The 14,221-nt window shown below is 36.3% G+C and overlaps 1 protein-coding gene across 2 annotated transcripts; it reads left to right on the forward strand.

Moving 5' to 3' along the window:
- Positions 1 to 1,411: 1,411 nt before the first annotated feature.
- Positions 1,412 to 13,588, forward strand: stoml3a (stomatin (EPB72)-like 3a). Of its 2 annotated transcripts, XM_082180968.1 has the most exons (7): positions 1,412 to 1,916; positions 2,987 to 3,090; positions 3,212 to 3,284; positions 5,720 to 5,802; positions 5,994 to 6,197; positions 6,626 to 6,760; positions 8,767 to 13,588. In XM_082180968.1, the coding sequence occupies exons 1-7, from the start codon at positions 1,856 to 1,858 to the stop codon at positions 8,962 to 8,964; spliced, it is 858 nt and encodes a 285-aa protein (XP_082037094.1). In that variant the 5' UTR covers positions 1,412 to 1,855; the 3' UTR covers positions 8,965 to 13,588. The 2 variants fall into 2 exon arrangements, 1 of the variants encoding a protein (XP_082037094.1); XR_014208968.1 differs by lacking the exon at positions 1,412 to 1,916 and having other exon boundaries at positions 1,979 to 3,284; positions 8,767 to 9,057; positions 9,142 to 13,587.
- The last annotated feature ends 633 nt before the right edge of the window (positions 13,589 to 14,221 follow it).

Here is a 14,221-nt window from a genome sequence, read left to right on the forward strand (position 1 = left end):
ACAAAAAAGTTTTTCCACAGACACACACACACACACACACACACACACACACACACACACACACACACACACACACACACCTAAAGGATTATTAGGAACACCATACTAATACTGTGTTTGACCCCCTTTCGCCTTCAGAACTGCCTTAATTCTACGTGGCATTGATTCAACAAGGTGCTGAAAGCATTCTTTAGAAATGTTGGCCCATATTGATAGGATAGCATCTTGCAGTTGATGGAGATTTGTGGGATGCACATCCAGGGCACGAAGCTCCCGTTCCACCACATCCCAAAGATGCTCTATTGGGTTGAGATCTGGTGACTGTGGGGGCCATTTTAGTACAGTGAACTCATTGTCATGTTCAAGAAACCAATTTGAAATGATTCGAGCTTTGTGACATGGTGCATTATCCTGCTGGAAGTAGCCATCAGAGGATGGGTACAGGGTGGTCATAAAGGGATGGACATGGTCAGAAACAATGCTCAGGTAGGCCGTGGCATTTAAACGATGCCCAATTGGCACTAAGGGGCCTAAAGTGTGCCAAGAAAACATCCCCCACACCATTACACCACCACCACCAGCCTGCACAGTGGTAACAAGGCATGATGGATCCATGTTATCATTCTGTTTACGCCAAATTCTGACTCTACCATCTGAATGTCTCAACAGAAATCGAGACTCATCAGACCAGGCAACATTTTTCCAGTCTTCAACTGTCCAATTTTGGTGAGCTTGTACAAATTGTAGCCTCTTTTTCCTATTTGTAGTGGAGATGAGTGGTACCCGGTGGGGTCTTCTGCTGTTGTAGCCCATCCGCCTCAAGGTTGTGCGTGTTGTGGCTTCTATCAGTTTGAATCAGTCGGCCCATTCTCCTCTGACCTCTAGCATCAACAAGGCATTTTCGCCCACAGGACTGCCGCATACTGGATGTTTTTCCCTTTTCACACCATTCTTTGTAAACCCTAGAAATGGTTGTGCGTGAAAATCCCAGTAACTGAGCAGATTGTGAAATACTCAGACCGGCCCGTCTGGCACCAACAACCATGCCATGCTCAAAATTGCTTAAATCACCTTTCCTTCCCATTCTGACATTCAGTTTGGAGTTCAGGAGATTGTCTTGACCAGGACCACACCCCTAAATGCATCGAAGCAACTGCCATGTGATTGGTTGATTAGATAATTGCATTAATGAGAAATTGAACAGGTGTTCCTAATAATCCTTTAGGTGAGTGTATATATATATATATATATATATATATATATATATATATATATATATATATATATATATATATATATATATATATATGTATGTATATGTATGTATATATAATAATAATAATAATTATTATTATTATTTATTTATTTTGTGTGCAAAAATAACTATTAACATTATAGGTAAACCTCAGGGAACATATTAAAAAAAAATTAAAATCTATGTCATGAACACTTTAACCAGCAATTACAGCAAAATAATATGATTTTTAGTTTAGAAGCATAATACACAGGTCATATCTGGTCATATATCAGCATTTTTCATGTATGATGGTATGTTATGTGATTACACCTCATATTTCCTTCCTTGTGATGGTGCAGATATCTTTCCCACTACAGCTAAGACAATATTTAATAAATGTACCAGAACAAATAAAATATAATTTTGCACCACACAATATTCAGGTTCATGGTATTCACAGTCACATCTGATATCAAATGAGTCTGAATGCTCCCCTCCTCCAGTACTGCGGTCTAGCGGGAAGCAGGACACACCCTCATGGGAAGGTGAGTACACGTTAAAAGCTTCTGTTACCTGCCGTCTTCCATAACACATCTTCCACTTGTGTCGCTCCTCAACATGACCACCGTAATCAGAGTTCAAGACCGGGAGACTGAGCATGGCAGACGTATAATACAAGGTATGCCTGTTTACATTTCTAGATCTTAAACAAAATCTTTAAAATACTAAAACAATATTAAATAAAACATTCCTTTAAAAAAAACAAAAAAAACAAAACTGTGATTGTAATAATTCACAATGCCATTAACATGAAATATAGGGTTTATTGTACAAAAATGCAATGGCAATAACATCACTGTCAATTGTACATGACTAAGTTCCTAAGGACAGTGATGCTGATACATGGTGTATACGCGTGATCGTAAGCACACGTGAGTCAGTAGGGGTGCCTCTGTGGAATTTGATATGTTTACCTGACATGTAATCCAGGGTTAAATGAAATGTAATATCCCATTGATTAAACAATATCAGGGCATTATCTCCATGTCTGGTTTGCATATATCATGTTTGCAAGTAAACTTTCAAGAAGCTTCTTTAATAAAGTTTAAATGTGTTTCAGTTATACATTTAATTGATGTGTTTCAGTTATACATGTATATGTTATACAGTTATACTAATGTAGGACCTTCACCTCCAACTCAGGAGGTCAAATGAAAGATTACATTAACGGTTTCTGTTCTTATTATATAAACGTAATAAAAAAAATTCTAGCAATTGACAGCAATTTCAAATAGGCAAAAAAATAATAAAATAATAATAATCAAAACAACAAAATAACTGTTATTAGTAATAGGGTTGGACATTTAGTCACATTTAAGGTAATTTAGCAAGGGTTAGCTAGTTTGAAAGAAAAATTATTAAACTTTTAAATGTTTTACTTGAGTAACATGATTGAAGACTGAGCTGACAAATGCTGCCAAGAGAACAAAACATTGAATATAATTCATTACTTGTATTTCTATCGTGCTGTAGAGAAGTGTCTACATTTGATTTGATTGATTGATTGATTGATTGATTGATTGATTGATTGATTGATTGATTGATTGATTGGGGAAAAGTTGTAACAGGGTTGATTGTAACAATTTTAGGTAAGATCATTATCATTGCATCTAAGCAAGCTGATTTCTAAATGATCTCCCACAACAACAACAAAAAGTCCTACAAAATGTTTGGCTCCATGTCTTTCAGATGATAAACCGCCCTCGCTGGGATGCTTCGGCTGGTTCATTATCTTTATCGCCATCATCATCACCATTGGATTGCTGCCCGTTACCATTTTTATGTGCATCAAGGTACGGTTTGTCTTTAAGAAGATTTTCTATATACAATCAATGTCTTGTTCAACACAATAATTATCATCTATGTAAATTATGACTGATTGTATGGACAATGTACTCATTGGCTCACTCTCAGATTGTGAAGGAGTATGAAAGGGCCGTGATTTTTCGATTAGGTCGTATTGTGGACAAGAAACCAAAAGGACCTGGTATGAAAAAGCTTTTCATTTTCAATTTCAGCTATAGGAATCCATTTAACACCTGGATCCCGTTGATCAAAGGGACACATAAGATTAATCAAAATTGTTAGTGATAAAGATGTGAAAAAGAAAGTACACCCTCTTTGAATTCTATGGTTTTACGTATCAGGACTTAATAAAAAATCATTTGGTCTTTAGCAGGTCTTAAAATTAGGTAAATACAACCTCAGATGAACAACAACGCATGACATATTACACCATGTAATTATTTATTTAACAAAAACTAGGCCAAAATGGAGATGCCATGTGTGAAAAACTACACCTTACCGATTCCATAGGAATTAAGAGGGTAAGTAGCAGTCCGACATTGCTAAAACCCAAGAGCTACATCTCAGTCTGTACAGGCCTTATAGTTAATATGTTAAATGTTAGAGTTCCTGTCAGTATACAACTGGAAAAAGACTGAAGAATTATGTCTTGTTTGGAAAGGTTGCCCGGAGAAAGACTCTTCTCTCTAAAAGGAACATGCAAAGTTTCACCTGAACAAACCACACGACTTCTGTAACGATGTCCTTTGGACAGATGAGACCAAAACGGCACAAACACCTCATACCTATGTCAAGCACGGTGGTGGAGGGGTGATGATTTGGGCTTGTTTTGTAGCCATATGACCTGGGCACCTTGCAGTCATTGAGTCAACCTCTGTATACCAAAGTATTCTAGAGTCAAATGTGAAGCCATCTGTTCGACAGACCGAAACTTGGCCATGCAACAGGACAATGATCCCGAGAACACCAGCAAATATCAACAGAATGGCTGAAAAAGAAAAGAATCAAGGTGTTGCAGTGGCCCAGTCAAAGTCCAGACCTCAACCCAACTGAGTTGCTTAACCTTTCATGCATGAATTGTGGAAAACATAATTTTTTTTTACAAAATTCAGTTTTTAGAAAAATGTAATTGTCCATGTATGTGGACACCATGCAACAAAGGCGTAAAATGGGACATAAAGCCACAGATGACAATATAGCACTTTGTGTTTTTATTATGGCATGTTATGCTATGTATATCAGCTCAGTTATTAAAAACAATAATATTGTAGGAACTTTAACGGTAGTTATATATATTAGGCGGAAACGCAATATGGGCAAATCATGGAAAACATTCACTGCTGATTGTAAAAACTTATTATATTTTCATCTTTATCTTAATTCATATTGAATAATCTCAGTTATAGTATATCAGCATCTAAAATGTAACATTAATTTGTCTCGGTATGTATGTGTAAAGTTGCCATTTAATGCCGTTATATGTCATTTTGAATGGTTATTTATGTTGATATATTTGTTAAATGTCTGTTTTATTACAAAATAAGACAATTCATAACATCTTTGAAAAAATAGAACAGATATGCTTGCAGGTTACAGAAATCAGACTTTATGCAATCTGACTGCATGACGTCCACATACGTGGACAGTTAGTTTTTGGTGTATAAAAACTAAATTTTACTCTAAATTGTAGTTTATAAAATAAAATACTAACATATTCATCCTACTTTACTGTACATACACATTTGTTTGTTTTCACCTCAATTGACATCCATGTATTTCACAGATATGCCTGAGGCATTTGGCACATGGCTATCGCTGTGTCAGCCATCTTGGATTAATGATGTCATCAAGCAATGAATATTTGGAATGCAAGACCACTGTCACAATATTGCTGTCAATCTACTGACACTGCCCTCAAGAAGTTTGAAAAAAAAATGACCATGATAAATGAGCCCTAAATGGAGTTAAATGAATGGTCCACAAATGTGGACACCATGCATGAAAGGGTTAAGAGAACTGTGCATAGTATGGAGCTGAGAGCATGGGTGTCAACAGTGGATAAGTCAGGACTCCCAGGGAAGTTCAAGGCATGGATGTATCAGCATGCTATCCGTCTCTGGCCACCGCTGTTTTGCAAAGATCCAGTGAGCATCGTGGAGGGCTTTGAGCAGAACATCAGCCTTTCGCCAGTTTCTCTGTTTCAAGGCATGTGATTGGCTGTTTGCTACTGATGTCACACTTTCATGTGCACACACGCTATAAACTCTGGATAAAAATCTGAGTGGACAGAGAAAGTTGATATTCAGTGTAATTGTACAAACAAAGACTGATTGAATTGGTTTGGTTTCGTCAACTTGAAACTAATCCTGCAACCCTGAGTTTGTTCGACTCTCATCATGGTGTAGTCTCCAGCTAAGGACCAGATTATTTTTTTTTATGTCCTGATATGTAAAACAATAGAATTCAAAGAGTATGTACTTTCTTTTTCGCATGACTGTGCATATTTATATAATGTAATAAGTCATTAATAAAGAGTATCCCTGATCAAATATATACTGTATAATATTCTACATTTGAATATTTGAAACATTGAATGTTTATACTTTTCTTTTATAGGAATTTTCTTTGTGCTGCCATGTACTGATACATTCAGGAAGGTGGACTTGAGAACTGTGACATTTGATATTCCTGCTCAAGAGGTAAGTATACATACTGTATACAGTATAGGCCTGAAAAAGTGATGAGTACATAACTCATCACGTTACTTGTAATGCATTACCCCCAACACTGGTTACAGGTATGTAGCCCTTATGACAACCCAAAGTCATGCCAATAGAATGTTAAATCAACAGGATTTGATGAGCATCTATGTGTGTTTATGTGAGAACAGTTCCTGACGAAGGACTCTGTGACCGTGAGCGTGGACGGTGTGGTGTACTTTCGTGTCTTTGACCCGATCTGTTCCGTGGTCAACGTGTCCAATGCAGACCACGCAACACGGCTGTTGGCACAGACCACCCTGAGGAACGTCCTGGGCACAAAGAACCTGTCTGAGCTGCTGTCTGACCGAGAGGGCATCTCATCTAGCATGCAGGTACAAGAACTCTCTTCTCTGGTGACGTGTTTACTGGCGTGAGGGCGGGGCCACCTGTCACTCACAAGAGATCGACCAATAGCAAACCACGACCATCCAATCAACTCCCCATGGACAAAATCAAGTCCCGTCCTACATTTGTTCTTGTTCAAGAAGTCGTTTCTCTCAGATATACATCACAATAGGGAAGAAAACACTATCATGCCGACTAAATAAAAAGTATCAAAAGCTTTTTTTTAAATCGCTAAATGTTAAATTAGCAAATAGTGCCATGCACACGGGTATAAGGAGCCATTTTGGACACCCAGGATTATTTCTTTGCTGTTAAACTCAAGCTTTAGCTGTAAAGCTAAACCCAGGCTTCTGCCCCCTGAGAAGGGTATATCATACTCACAGATCCTGAAAGCTTTGTAACATCTTGATGACAGATTGCCTTGGATGAGGCCACTGGTGTGTGGGGCATTAAAGTGGAGCGAGTGGAGATAAAGGATGTTAAACTGCCGCTCCAGCTCCAGAGAGCCATGGCTGCAGAGGCTGAAGCAACTCGAGAAGCCCGTGCCAAGGTGAGACCAACTCTAATGCAGTGCTTCATGTGTTTCATTGTGAAAGTCAGCTCAATACTGCCCAAATAAAGGGCCCAACATTGAATGTGGGTTGTAAAAATAAACGAAATGAAGATATCACACAATGGTGCGCACAGTGAATATTTAGTTTTAATAACACATGGTGAAAGAAGAAGCCTTGTTTTGTTGCAGTGCATTGTCTTAGCAAATACATGCAATCCACACCGAACACAATGGCAGCATACATAATAAATAAACCTTAAAGATAATGATTGTTTTGTAACAGATTTTCTAAAAACTACTATGCACTTACCATTTGATAGAATTAACTTATTACATACATGAGTCAAAATCTGCTAATTAAATGTAACAAATCATGTAAAAAAATGACATCTTTTATTGGAAAATTAAAGGGGTGGTTGACTATGATTTCACTTTTCTAACTTTAGTTAGTGTGTAATGTTGCTGTTTGAGCATAAACAACATCTGCAAAGTTACGAAGCTAAAAGTTCAAAGCAAAGGGAGATATCTTCTTTTTTTAAAATAGCTTTTTAAGGACTACAGCAGTGGTGGGTTAGTGACATCACCAACCCTATAATTTACATAAACCCCGCCCCCTGAACACGATTTATAGATTATCATGACAGAATATGCTAATCAATGACTAGAAGATAACTACACATCAGCTACATAAATTCATCAATTAACCATTCATTCAGAAACGTCCTGTTGCATTCTACATGTTGTAACTTCTTCTAGAGTCTCTCCATCATTGTCTGACTCCAGTTTGAACATAAAAGGCTAAAAGTTTTTGAAACTTAAAAGGACACAAGCTTTTGTAGCTCCGCCCACTGTGCCGGGAGCAGCAGCTCATTTGCATTTAAAGGGACAGACACATAAAACTGTGTGTTTTTGCTCACCCTCAAATAATGACAATTTTAACATGCTATATTAAAATATCTGATCTCTGATTCTTTTAAATACTACCGTATATTGTGCGCGTTATTTTTTGACAATAAAAATACTTAAAAAACACTTCACTTGTCAAGTGAGTGTGTCGATGTTTTTAGTTCTAATATTCCACGACAGCCAGCCTCAGTTTTTGACTGACGTGATAACGTGTGTGAGGAGGGAACTATGTTTGACTTTTAAAATTTGTTTGCGTCGTTCATTATACTTATTGTACGGAATAAGTTTATTTTGATGCTTAAATAAATTACATGTTACCCAGAGACTGACATGTTTGGCTTGTCAAAAAGCTGGCACAAATTTATTGACTTTTGAAAGTCAAGTTAATTATTTATTTATTTTCTTTACCAGGAAAGGAGTGGTTTTGATGCACTAAATTGTTTTCATTGCCTCTTATAACAAAAATATTTTATTTAAACCCATGGAAATGCAGATCCCATAGTAAATAACAGTGAAAAATCACGTTCTAAAACTGTTGTTCCCTTATTACAATTTAACAGATTTTGACTCACATGTTGGTGCATTGCAATTACATTTAATTAACATGTGTAGTTACACTGTAAACTTTACCCCCAAACGTAACCACAACTCAACCCCCTATAATCATAAGCCTAACCCTAGACTTAAACACAACCATGGCTCAAACTCATTAGCATTAAATGTGGGAATTTGTAGTTAAATAAATTGGTTAAAATGTTTAATTTGTAGTTAAATAACATAGTTACACAGTAAATCCGTCTTGTAGGCATTGAATGTTAGTACATAGTAGTTAACGCCACCTAATGACTGAAAATAAAACAACATTTTCTAAAGGTTAAGCACCTCTTTGATTTTTTTTCTATTTATTTTATTTTATTTTGTTTTCAGGCCCTATTTTGTACCCCCTCATAAACTGGGATATGAGAAATCATTTTTAAATGACAAAAAATACACACTTTCCCCTTAAGTTAAGCTGTTTGTCTTGAGATTTCTCAATGCTCTAAGGGCCTTCAGGGATCCCGAGTGTATTATTGTTGTGTGTGTGTGTGTGTGTGCAGGTGATTGCAGCTGAGGGTGAGATGAACGCCTCTCGGGCCCTGAAGGAAGCTTCTCTGGTGATGTCTGAGTCTCCATCAGCTCTTCAGCTGCGATACCTCCAGACTCTAAACACAATCGCAGCAGAAAGAAACTCGACCATTATCTTCCCCTTGCCCATTGATATCATTCAGCATTTCATGTCTAAAAAAAATGGATGAATCCAGATTATGTTCTTAGATTATGTGCTTGTGTTTTTTAGAAAGTGGTGTAATGTATTATATGGAAATATGGTGACGGTGCAAGAGAATTCAGTGAGAAACAATGCAGCCATTATTAACTGGTGAAATATAGTTCGATTTATCCAGACTCTTTAACAGACTTCAAAAGTCTTGTAGCTGACTTTCAGCTCATTTAAAAGTAGAAACGGGATGCTTTTACATGATCTTTTAATATTTAAACCCAAAGTGCAATAAAGTGCAACATAATCATCAAAGGAGTTTTTTGAATGCATCGCAACAGTGATTAGCTACACTAACAAGGTTTGAATCAAACAAATGACTGCATATCACAGCATTAAGACATGCTTTTCCAATAACGTGTTGTAACATAGATCACACATAAAGCTCAAATAAGCTGCACAACACAAATTAGGAGAAGAGAAAAAAAACAAGAGGACATTTCATTAACACAATCATGGTACAATCCTCCCTTAAATATTTAATAAATGACAGTTGTGTTTTTTTTTATTCCATTTAAAGGAATAGTTCATCAAAACATAAACATTCTGTCAATATTTATTCACCAATAAGGTCCGTTCACACCAAGGACGATAATTATAACGATAACGATAAAGATATAGTTCTAAAAATCGTTCTAAATATAAAAGAATAAAAGATTCTACACCAAAACTATAACGATAACGGCACAGAGAAACGATATGGTTGGAATCACTTTCAGAACCATTTTTCCAGCTGATGAATGATAAAAAACATCGACAGCCAATCAGAATCCATCCTAGAGCTCCAGCATTTAAAGTGACAGACGACAAAACTGCAGTGCGCATTTAGAATAAACAGGTCAATATTGTTCATTGGTGTGGACGCTAATATAGTTATTGTTATAGTTATCGCTCTTGGTGTGAACGGGTCTTTATATTGTATCAAACTCGTAAGACTTTTGAAGTCTTCATGCAGCTTTCGCCCATACAATGCCAGTTCATAGTATGAATTTAGAAAACTTGGAACGTAGCACACTAGTCATAGGCTATGTATTACATTTTATGATATTTATGTTGGTTTTTATGATGAACTATGAAATGTTGTTGTATGGAAAAACGCTACATTCCCTTATGAAAAAGAAGTATACATTAGCATAAAAAGAGTAGGCTACTTATGGAAAAAACATACTTTAAATGAATATACTTAAGAGTGAACTGAATGATATGTTTTCAGACAGTTAATTGCGTGTTATTTGCAATTAAATAAAAATGCATAATAGCTTTTCACTTAAATAGGACTTAAATACATCTTTATATATCATTTAATAATTCTATTGTCTTTGAAATATGGCTGGATTATGGACAAGCTAAAACTATTTATGATCAACTAAAATGTAAAATAATTGGTAATACTTGTAATATTTATAATTACAGTGTCATTGTTATACATGTTACATTTACTGTAGTAATAACTATAAATTATGCATAATTACATACAATTAAACCAAACCTTCATCCTAACCCTATAGTAAGTACATGTAGTTAATTATTATTACTTAGTACTTAAATGTATTATTACACTGTAATACTGACACCTTAAAATAAAGTTAACTCAATTTTAAATATATTAACTTTAAATGTAATATTGAATAACACACTACAGTTCGTTATAATCAAGTATGTGCTATAATATGTATTTTAAACTGATTTAAAATGCACTTTAAAGTAAAATGTTTAAAAGTGCACGCAAGTGTGCTAATAAATATAGTAATTGAAAAGCACTCTAAGTACACTTAAGTGGCTTTTTATTTTATTATTGTTATATTTTCTGCCAGTACCGAATTATTATTATTATGTTTTTTAAAGTACACTACAAGTGCACATTCAATACAATTAAGTGCACTTCTTTTCCACAAGGGTAAGATTCTTCAAAACTCGTTTTGTGGACAAAAATTACACAAGTTTGAAAGTGAGTTAATGTTCATTTTCGGCTGAACTATTCCTTTAAGAATATGAAGAAACATTCAGAAATTCCATAATCATGTCCATGGGACACACAGAAAAAAAAACACAAAAACAAAACTCAGTGCATTTCACAACCTGGTTAATTGAAGATTTCCTTTCATTTATATGTCAAAAGCAGAGATGAAAATAATCCAAGCGCACACCCAAGGAACCTTGACAGAGTAGCATTTTCCTCGGCAAACAGGTAGTTGGTTTGATATTTCAATATTTCATTCAGAGCTTTCGATTCAATTGCTGAGTGAAATACAATACAAGTCTGATATTACATTGACACCAGCCTTCAAATGTATCATTTAGTTTACATTATATACTGTAGATACAGTACATTTAGTTTACATTATTATGTACTGTGAAATGACATTTGTAACGCACCTTCCTAACCTGAGCTAGATCTCTGACTGAGACGGGGAGGTAATGATTCTCTGAGAATGAGCAGGAAATAAATTCACCAGTACAATGGTATAACATCAGCCATAATGGTTTGCAATGGCAACAGACATTTTTGCTCTCTGTTTGCACAAATGTTAAGGCTGAATAACGTAAAATAATGATTTTATGTTCTTATAAAAATCAATCATGGTCATTTGAGCAACTCATAAAAATGTAATCACTAATAGCTGCACTACTAAGTACACTTGGACATAAAATAAAAAGTGTATATTTTCCCCTAAAGACATCAAATAATGGAACATTCATGAACAATATGACTTCCTAACTCTTTTCTACTGTTCCCAAAGATTGAATCCAGACTTTTACCTCAACGTCAGCAAGAATGCAAGTGCGTATACGTTCAAATGATCCAACTAATATGCAGGACAGTTGTTATGGGACATTCAGGGAAGATAAACACAGGTGCAGTTTGAATACTTTCAGGTTCTTATTCATGACTAGAGAACTTCCTGTATTGAGACCATGGCTTTGAGACCCTGAATGTTTTCTAATAAACAAGACATCTCTGTAGAGGCCTGCGTTTTCATTTCAAGAAGTGAGGTACTCATGATAGCGCATTGCTAACGTAAAATGCTAACGTTATGTTCTGTAGTACTTTCGCCAACCTTTCAGTTTAATATTATGCAGCCAAGTCTCTACAAAGTAGGTCAAATGTCCTCAGTAGTGTCCACGTGAATGCAGTTTAAGCATATTATCTGGGTTAGAGCAACCGGAAGACTTATGATACACACTGTACAGAGAAGAGAGACACAAACATCCATGACTGATACCTATGGCGTCAAGTTTACAGGCAGTTCTTACAGTGTATGCATTCCGGAGATTTCTGTAAACATGGATAGCTGAGATGAAGGCATGAGGGTTGTTTTCTCTCACAAACATGAGTGAGAAGACGAAGGTAAAGACGGCAGGTTGAAGTTTTGCAAGTCATTTACACTACTGAATTGTCAGTCCATGCTAATATTAGCATCCTTGTATAGTGGTTACAACATGTGGATGAACCACCTTAAAAAGTGTAAGTACTTAAGTAGTTAAAATCACATTTGCATCAACATTTAACCCCCTAGACCATATAACTATGACAAAGTGTTTACCTCATTTGAATGACATGTCCATCATAAACTTGCCTGTAGAGATGTTTTCCTGTTGAGTGTGTCGAGTACAGTAATGCCTCGGCTTGCACAGAAGGTTGCTGGTGGGTGGCTTTCCTTTGAAAAAAGGCAGATATTCCTAGTAAAACTGGTATACATGATGTCCTGATCAATCTTTGGAAAAGCTTGAGACCATAGGCAAAGGTTGAAGACTTTTCACCTCAGCGCAAGCCCAAGAGCCAAATCCATCAGAGTAGAAGGTACAAAAAGGTACATTTCAAAATGGCCTGTGAAACATCATAATGCACAACATTGTGATGGACACAATAAAGTATTAAAGTAAAGAAAGGAGAATAATGTTCCTTTTTCTGTTCTCTCTAATGTAGGATCATGTTTGTCAACCGGTCCTACTCAACCCGCTCCGAGTGGGATTCAAACCTGCATCTCCAGCATGGGAGACGGGCACGCTTACAAGGATGCTAAAGACCACAGTCTCCAGTGTGCGTCTTGAGGCCAGGGGAGTGAGGTTTACTCGCACAGCTCTTACTAGCTGGCCTCTGTTAATCAACTTCCTAAACTTCACTCACATCCGGGTCACGGCACCAATATAACTGGTCCTACTCAACCCGCTCCGAGCGGGATTCGAACCTGCGTCTCCAGCTTGGGAGGCCTCTTGCGACCAGGGGAGTGAGGTTTACTTGCACAGCTCTAACTAGCTTGCCTCCGTTACATTTGTTCAAGGAACAACTTTAACAAATGCGTATGACAAACGATTTTGTGGAACATAAAAACTTTTTGAAAAGGAGAAATTCTGATGAATGTGCTGTTCGCTCTTTTCCATGCAATTACAACGAATGGGGACCGATGCTTTCAAGCGTAAAAAAAAAAATCACACAAAAAACCATAAAAATGTATTAAAAGTGATCTATACAACTTGTGCACTACATTCTAAGTCTACTAAAGTCACACGACTGTAAGAACCGACCAAAATCTTATCGGTCGTAATTCACTGAAAATCTTTCCTTGGTCTTTGGGCTGTTTGTGAGAAAAATAGCAGTGTCCAATTGGTGAATAGAATAGAATAGAATAGAATGAATGAACCGTTCCTTTGAGTATTAATTCAATTAATTGGGTGATCCAGTTTATAATAAACAATTTGGTGTGCTTTTCCCATACAACAACATAACTCGCTGCGCAACTACCATAGTATCATGCATCTTTGGAGAAATCAACCTACTTGTTATGACTGTTTCCCAAAACCGTAGTAACTTTGTCTCAAACCTGTTGTTCAAACGACATTGGTTCAACAATAAAGAGCAGTTGTTTATGATGTCCCTCAGGTGGGTGAGTTATAACTTCTACTAATTAACTGGTCAAAGATTATTTATTCTCAGATTATTGCTGTAAATAATGAACATGGTGTCTAAGGACTACTTTTGATCTCCATTGTTTTGCTTTATTTCCAGATATATGATTTAATTGTGGGTTTTCTCTTACCTCACTTCCCAGAGTACTAGAGCACATGAGCATTCTTTAAAAACGGCGCTTTCATTCTCTTGACAAATTACAAGATGTATGGTATAAAAGGTATAGAATGTACTGCATGTTGCTTGCTTATTGTGCTCAAGAGCATTATCAATTTAAGTCCACATGTCATATTAACAAGAAACTATGCTGCTAACCACAGGTTGAGAG

Source organism: Leuciscus leuciscus (assembly GCF_965113295.1).
Source record: "Leuciscus leuciscus genome assembly, chromosome: 9".
NCBI lineage: Eukaryota > Metazoa > Chordata > Actinopteri > Cypriniformes > Leuciscidae > Leuciscus > Leuciscus leuciscus.